The sequence below is a fragment of the Pteropus vampyrus genome, unplaced genomic scaffold, assembly GCF_000151845.1.
Source record: "Pteropus vampyrus isolate Shadow unplaced genomic scaffold, Pvam_2.0 Scaffold19, whole genome shotgun sequence".
NCBI lineage: Eukaryota > Metazoa > Chordata > Mammalia > Chiroptera > Pteropodidae > Pteropus > Pteropus vampyrus.
This window is the reverse complement of record NW_011888800.1, coordinates 14,655,562-14,663,771: the sequence shown is the minus strand read 5'-3', so window position 1 is coordinate 14,663,771 and position 8,210 is coordinate 14,655,562. Positions and strand designations below refer to the sequence as shown.

Here is an 8,210-nt window from a genome sequence, read left to right as displayed (position 1 = left end):
CATGAAGGCTAGAAAACTGATACAGTAATTAGAATAGTTTAGAAGTACAGATGGAAGTAATTTACTCTGGACAAAACATGTTAAAAGTAGGATGAAAGAAAGGTTAACTCTTTGAATTAATAATGGAAAATAAATGCTGTTTTTTTTCTCCAATCTTTATTCAGCACCTCCTGTTCCTTCTGAAGACATAGATAAACACCGTAGGAGGTTTAACATGCGAATGCTGGTCCCTGGAAGGCCTGTAAAAGATGCTACCCCACCACCAGTGCCTGCAGAAAGACCATCTTACAAAGAAAAATTTATTCCTCCTGAACTTAGTATGTGGGATTATTTTGTTGCAAAGGTAAGGGGCTTGAAGAATGTAGGTTTTAAGTGTGTCTGTTTTGTTAACTCTTGTACATGCATCAATAGGAATGAGGATAGCTTTTGGATTAAATCACCATAGTTTAGACATTTAATGTGTCAAGTCCAGTAACAGAACAGTCATTCAGGGATGATCAGATACTTGGTGTGGATGAGACAAATTAAAATCATATGAATGGATCTTGAGATTATCATGCTAAGAGAATGAAATCAGACAAAAGGTTGAAAACCACATGATTTCACTTATATGTGTGATATAAAACTGAAAACAACAACAAATAAGATAAATAGAGACTCATGGACACAGACAACAGTCTAGTGATTACCAGAGGAAAGTGGGGGAGGTGGCAGTAGAGTAAAGGGAGTCAAATATATGGTGATGGAAGGAAATTTAATTTTGGGTGGCAAAAAGAAAATCATTTAGGATTTAGGTATAAATCAGAAGTCAGCTTATTAACATGTGTTAGTGTCATCCTTTTCTTGTGACTGGAATACACGTATCTACCATCTAAGTTCCCTTCATCTGATTATCAGTAGTTCCCTTGGTCAGCATGGAGTTAGAGCAGGAGATAGATAGATATTTGGGGGTTTTATCAGGCTGTGGTGAGGCCCCATGACAAGTCTCTGTTTCTCCAAAGCAGACGAAACGTCTCTTGTAATCAGAATACTCATGGTGACTAGATCCATTAGACTTTCATTTTGTACCATGTTGGGTGTGTCATTTGCTTTTCAGCATTTTGCTTTTTTGAGCTCATCACCATCTTTCTATTAATGTTTCTTTGTCTGCATGTGTTAACAATGTTGTCATCTTGCTGTGAGTGCACATAAGGGAATACATTTCCCATCATGCCATGTTAAGTTAGGACAAAAATAACTTAATGATATATTTAAAAAATAACTTTACCTTTTATTGCAGCCATTTCTCCCTTTGTCTGATAGTGGTGTTATTTATGATTCTGATGAAAGCATTCATAGTGATGAAGAAGATGATGATGCTTTTTTTTCAGACACACAAATACAGGAGCACCAAGATCCAAATTCTTATAGGTAAGTAAGGCTTTTCTCTTTTTCTTTTTTTCTTTTTTCTTTTTGTAGAAAATCCTTATAATACTGATTTTAAATAAAATTATCATGAATTTATATAAGAACTGACTTAATGTTTTCAACTTAGGAATTCTGTACCTTTGAGGTAAATTTCCAGACACGAGAGTATTTCTTTCACAACTGGTTTCAAAGAATAGTTTACATACAGAGTGCAAACACAAAACATTTTTAGTGAGAAAAAATGCGTAATTTATTGTTGTGCTGTTAGAACTTTCCGGGTGGGAGATTGTGCTAAACAGTTGACAAGAATCATTACTGTGCTTCTCTCATGATTTTATTTTTCAATTAAGGAGAATTTTTTTTTTGTCCCCTCTTGAACAGCTGGGCTCTTCTGCATTTGGCAATGGTTAAGCTAGTACTTCACAATGTCAAGAATTTCTTTCCCATTGCTGGATTGGAATTCTCTGGTAAGTTTGGAATTTGAAAATTAATGTTAATAAATTGCCATCGAGTTCCTCTTAACAAAATTTATATTAAAGAGCATTTAGTAAAGAAAATACTGCATTGAATATTTAAGAGATCTTTTTTATATTATGCTGCAATCTATGGTTTTAATACATAGCAGAAATCACTGTCTACCTAGAAGGTAGAAGGAAAAGCAAAAAACCAGACTGGAGAAAGCTAGACATTTTCTCAGCTCATGTTAGAGAGCTGGCCTTCTGCTTTGTTGAAAGCATTAAAAATCCAAATGATACTAGATTAACATTTTCAGATTTATTTATACTTTCAGAAGTTATGGCTATAAATTCAGATTTTATAAATATGTGGATGATGATCAACATTTTAATCAAAATAAAATGACATATTCTATCACTTTTCAGAGTTGCCTGTAACATCACCATTAGGTATTGCTGTGATTAAAAACTTGGAGAATTGGGAACACATCTTACAAGAGAAAATGGATCAGTTTGAAGGTCCACCCCCTAACTATATCAATACATATCCAACTGACCTTTCAGTAGGAGCTGGACCAGCTATTCTTCGAAATAAAGCAATGCTAGAACCTGAAAATACTCCATTCAAGTAAGAATGCTTTTATAATGCTGATGAGTGTAGCTTGGTTTAACCCTTCTGGAAGACAATTTGTCAAAATATGCCGGTAGCCTTCAAAACATAACTTTGAACCTGCAAATATGCCAGTAGCCTTCAAAACATAACTTTTAACCTGTAATCCTATTTCTAGCAGTATATGATTAAAAAAAAAAACCAATCAGAAATGTGGTTAGAAAAAAAATTTTTCCCCCAGTATTACCTATAATTCAATAGACATACTACTTTTATAATCAGGAAGAAACCTTTATTGGTTTTTTTTTTTGTTGCTGTTATTTTAAGAACTTAGAGAAAAATTTCGAGATAATCTACATATGCAAACAGGTGCTACTGACCTTTTTTCAGTAATTTAACAGTAAATACATTGTTTTTCATTGATGTTCATCTGGGCTCCTTTTTGGTAAGTGTCATGTTTTGTTTCGGGTTTTGGTTTTTTTTTTTTTTTTTTTGAGGCAGCCTGCTATTATTAAGAGTATTGCTCATAAGCTTGAAAGAACAGGGCTTTTTAGGTCATTAGGATATTAGAAATGAAATTCATGACTTTATTTTCTTGGGTGATAGCATGCTTTAATCAACAGAACCAACCTAAAGTATAATTTAAAAAATGAATAATAAGGGATTCATTTTACTTTCAACTCAATCTGTTCATTCAGAGAAACAAGTTGGAGAATTAATTGCTAGATGAAGGAATGATTTTTAGAAAAACTAAAAATTAAAAGTGAAATGGAAAATTTTGTTGAGCTTACTGTATCTTTGCAATAGATAATGGAGGTTTTGTTGTTTTTTTTTAAAGCATCTGAAAATATGAAACACGTTTTCTACAGACTAAAAGAGTATGATATGTTGATTGTTTTACCAGATCCCGGGATTCTTCTGCACTTCCAGTCAAACGACTTTGGCATTTCCTTGTTAAACAAGAAGTTCTTCAGGAGACATTTATTAGATATATTTTCACTAAGAAAAGAAAGCAGAGTGAGGTATTTAAAAAAATTCTGTTGTAATTTTTGTGTAGTTTTCTTTAACATTTCTAATGAAGTCTGTACTTGACTTATTTTGAAATTTACTTTTTGGTTGGAACTTACTATCTTTTATATATCATGGGTAACAGTTTGCCAAACTACAATAAGTTTCTTTTAAGATAAAAAATTAACAATTTTCATTTCATAACAATGAAATGACATAGGTCCCTTGATAAGTCATGTATAATCAAGTGAAAGTTGCTCTTTCCTCTTTAGTATTTTTCATTGGACTTTACATGTAATAAACGTTGTGATGGATGGTTTGAGGGCTGTATTATATAAATGAGTGTACTCAATATTACAATTCTCTGAATATCACTTAATTGAAAATACAGTGTAGCCCTTTAAAAGTATTTTATTTATTTAGCATTTAGAAATGAACAGGAGAAACTTTAGAAGCAACAAATTCAGAATAATTTTGTGAGAGAAAATAAACTACAGAAAAACCACATAGAAGATGAAGGAAGATTGCTTTTACAAAGTGAGGTAGAGGTTCTGCATTGCATGGTGATTTTTACCCTAAATATAAATTAGTAATGTGATACCATTCAGGATTTAACAAGAATCAGGAATTTGGGAGTTTGGCACTGTAGAACTTAAAATGATCTCTTCCTTATAAAACAAGGGGTCTGTAGGTGTTTTATATGAGCATTTCAGTTCATTTGGCCATTTAATGAGGTAATGGGCAATTTGGAGAGTGTTCTCAGAGTACAATGTCAAATGTGATTAAAAATTTGGCAAACAAAATTTATGAGAAAAGAAAAATGAATTATATTTCACTTTGGTGAGTGAAAACCAAGAGGGACAGTCTACAGGATTCAGTTTCCCAAGGTAAAATGTAGAATTTGCTTCTTAGTTTCCCCCCAGACCTAGGGCAACAGAACCTACCACATGCATTCTTTTCACTAGTTACCCACTTACCTGGATGGTATGTGAACAGCCATTTATTTTCTCTATGGATTTAAAAATTATGTACTTAAATGAAGAATTGGGATTGAACTATAGAGATTTTTTGAGTCTTATACCCTGATGGTATTGAAATTTTTGATATAAGATTTGTTAGGGGATTCACAGAGCCAGATTCATTTTCTCTTTCATTTAATCCACTGTTCACAGCATTTCCTGTAGTGATGCTGTGTCCATATGCCATAAAACAAGATACAGAATTAGATTTAAAATAAAGGAAACTTATTCAATTAGAGCTCTGTTATTCACAGAAAGCCAGTTCATTGAAGGATCAATTTTCTGACTGTTCTTCAAATTACTAAACATAATGATTTATTGAAAATATGCTTTAATAATGCATAAGGTTTGTAGGCATTTGATAGTGTTGAATTGTCAGAGCTTCAGAGTTCTGTGAGAAGTCAGGTGTCTAGGTTGTTTGGACCCTCAGACTCTAGTCTTGCCCTTCAGGTTCTATTTTCTCCTCTGTGGTTTCCCTCTTCCTTAACTAAGCCTCTCCCTCTTTCCACCCCTGTCTCCCCTTCTTTATGCCCCCCAGTTTCTGTGCTCTTGGCATCAGCAGCCAAGGTGTGTGTTCTCTGCTATTTTTCTACCAGCAGAGGGTCTCCATGAACAGAGAGGTGGGACAGAGATAAATAGAATATTTCTCAAAATGTTAAGCATTGGTTGTCTCCAGAGAAGGGAAGTACATGGCTAGGAATTTGGAGGGGAGGAAGAATTTTGGTTATGTACCCTTTTCATACCTTTTGAATTTTAAATTGTTGGATGAAACAATTTTCTTGTCCAGTGCTATCGAATAGAACTTTCTATAATGGAAATTTACATCTGTTCTGTTCAGTATACTAGTCACCATCCACATGTGGTTATTGAGCAGTTGAAATGTGGCTAGTGTGACTGAAGGACTGAATTTTTAATTTTGTTTAAATTTAAGTCTATGGCCATGCTACCCTGAACAAGCCCAATCCCGTCTGATCTTGGAAGCTAAGCAGGGTCGGGCCTGGTTAGTACTTGGATGGGAAACCACCTAGGAAGACCAAGTGCTGTAGGCATAAAAAAATAAAAAATAAGGGATTGTAAGCTGACAAGGTTCTTGCGATCTGTGAGGTCAGCCAAGGGTTGCCTCACCTAAAAAAAAAGTAGCCACATATGGTTAGTAGTTAGTGGCTACTGTATTGAATAGTAAATAGTATACGTCTGCTGAAAAATTGTTTTCATTAAGAAAAAAAATTAGGAAAAAAATGTTAAAGCTGTTAAGACAAAAACTATTCATAAGTTCAGAAATGTGCAACATTATTAAAACTACCCATCCAATAAGATAGTTCTAGCCTTTAAAATTATTAAATAGGATTTTGATAATCAGTAAATTTGGTAAATACAGTCAATTAGTAAAATTGGCAAGCTAATTCTAAGTGCTAAAATGTTAGCTTAAAATGTTAGCATAAAAAATGACTTAATAAAATTCCCCTAAGAAATGCTGAAATTTTTATTTATTGAACATATTAAAGAATATTCCACAGACGAGTTTTGTGAAATTGGTAAATGTGGCAGACTAAGCTACTTGATTAAAGGCAAATAAGTTCTTTAGAAGTTGAGCTTTTGCTGAGTTGGCCCCTGCACACTTTACTTCCTTCTTTGGCAGCTGCAGTAGCTCTAGGACAGTCGCTGAAGGCACGTTGGAGAACTTGGCCCTTTTTGCTTTAAGTGAAGCAGTCACTTCAAGAGGTATTAGGAGTGTATTGCTCTGATCAAGCCTTCAGAGGTTTCCACAGCAGAGTAGAAATATTATTTCTGACTATAGCCACTCCTAGTGACCTTGTCATCAACTAGTAGCAAGCTATATGTGTGATTTCTTTCTCATGCCTCATTTTATCAAACATTTATTTACTTATAAGGAGAAAAATCATGTGGTTATAATAAATGGTTAATGTGAATTCTAATCCTTGACTCTTTCTTCATGGATATATTCTTCATGAGTAAGAGTGAAATAATTATCAGTACTTTCAAACTGTATTTAGAAATAAGTAGTTTTAATTTGTATTTGAAATAAACCCCTATAGAATAGGAAGCTATGCAGTATAGCTTGTGCATGTAGGTTTTATTTTTAGATATTACAGTTTAAGTTAGAACTTTAAGTTACATAACTGATATACAAATAACTAATTTTTATTTTGAAATAACGTACATAATAGTCGTGTTAACTTTAATTTTGCCTGGTTTGCTTTGTGTTGTGTTTATTTGATTACATTATGTTTTACTCAGTTTAATTTCTTGTTTTTGTGCTTTTAAAAGGAAATCTTGCAAATTCATTATTACCATCTTTAAGTGATGGAGTGACCATTGCAGTTTGAAACTGTTCATTCTCTTTATAATTTTGTTTCATGCATGTGTTTTGTGTTTGTGATGGTGTGGTGTTGTTTAGTCTGTAGAAGAACATGTGGAGCAGGTCAAACAAAACTCCGTAGCAGAAGATTGCCACAGCAAGGTAGTATTCAAAGCTCTTGTACTTAGCTCATTCTTTAAAGTTCAGGGAGCTAACCCCTCATCTCTAATACTAACCATGACTTGCTCAACTGGCTAACTAGTCAGAGTACTCATTGCTCTCATGTACCTCAGTAGCTTGTTCTTCTGCTACTGATTCTCTTTCTTACTTCCTGTTCCATCTCTACTTCTGTCTTTTTTTTACTACTACTTTTCCAATCTGTTTTTGAATATGACTGTTTCTCTCTCTTCCTTCTTGATTCTGCCTCTTCTTTCCTTCCCATCACCTTTGACCCTAAGCCACTGCATTTTCCTCTCATCAGTCTCCTTTATTGCTTTCTATTTTTTCCAACTTCTCCTTATTCCTAGCTCATCACTCTTATTTAAAAAAAGTTTTATTTCTTATTGCGACTCTTTTGTCTGTTTTTTCCCTCCACTTTGTGACGCTTCTGTATATACATTCTTACTGTAGTATCTTTGCACACTTTGGAAGAGATAAGAGAAACACATTACTGTCATAAATACTAATGAAAACTATGTTAGAAATCTTTTCTGACATTTAATCAGTATCCTATAATCACAATGGAAATATTTCAAATTGGCTTGATTACAGGGCATCAGAATTTAAGCTAATTCCAGAGCTACTTCTCAACACTCTAAATTACTGGTCTCTTTTTACTTGCTGCTGCTGCTACATTTTCTTACTTTTCGTTTTGTGGGATGTGCACATCTCTACGTGGAGCTATGCTGCAACAACTAAAACTGCTGACAAATGTTTTGTAGGTTGAAGCTGATCTGGGCTATCCAGGTGGAAAGGCAAAAATCATTCATAAGGAATCAGATATGATCATGGCATTTGCCATTAATAAGGTAAAAGCTTTAGGCATTATAAACAGTGTACTTCTTTTTAGTGAAATTGCTTAAATTATTGACTCCATCTTTGCTCTACAGGCAAACTGTAATGAAATTGTTTTGGCTTCAACACATGATGTACAAGAACTGGATGTTACTTGTCTACTGGCCTGTCAGTCATACATGTGGATTGGAGAAGAATATGACAGAGAATCCAAAAGGTTTGATAGTCTTATGTAGTACATTTTCTTTAAAGAGAACCCATTAAACGATTATGCACATGATTTGAAGTATCTTGAAAAGTATATTTGTATCTCCCTTCATTTGGGTAGGAGACAAACATAATTGGTTTAGGTGCCAATAAAAGGCTCTGCTTACATC

At 33.8% G+C, this 8,210-nt stretch overlaps 1 protein-coding gene and 1 pseudogene across 5 annotated transcripts in view; both read left to right on the top strand.

The window, feature by feature from the left end:
* The window catches only part of DMXL2 (Dmx like 2), a 117,394-nt gene that overhangs the window by 99,160 nt on the left and 10,024 nt on the right, over positions 1-8,210 (top strand). For all 5 annotated transcript variants that reach the window (XM_023527846.1, XM_011355109.2, XM_023527847.1 and 2 more), the window contains 7 exons: positions 1,280-1,410; positions 1,789-1,874; positions 2,289-2,490; positions 3,377-3,494; positions 6,919-6,981; positions 7,761-7,847; positions 7,929-8,050. In XM_023527846.1, coding sequence (XP_023383614.1) covers positions 1,280-1,410; positions 1,789-1,874; positions 2,289-2,490; positions 3,377-3,494; positions 6,919-6,981; positions 7,761-7,847; positions 7,929-8,050 — 809 coding nt within the window. The remainder of the gene's footprint in view (positions 1-1,279; positions 1,411-1,788; positions 1,875-2,288; positions 2,491-3,376; positions 3,495-6,918; positions 6,982-7,760; positions 7,848-7,928; positions 8,051-8,210) is intronic.
* Positions 5,430-5,548, top strand: LOC111736435 (annotated as a pseudogene).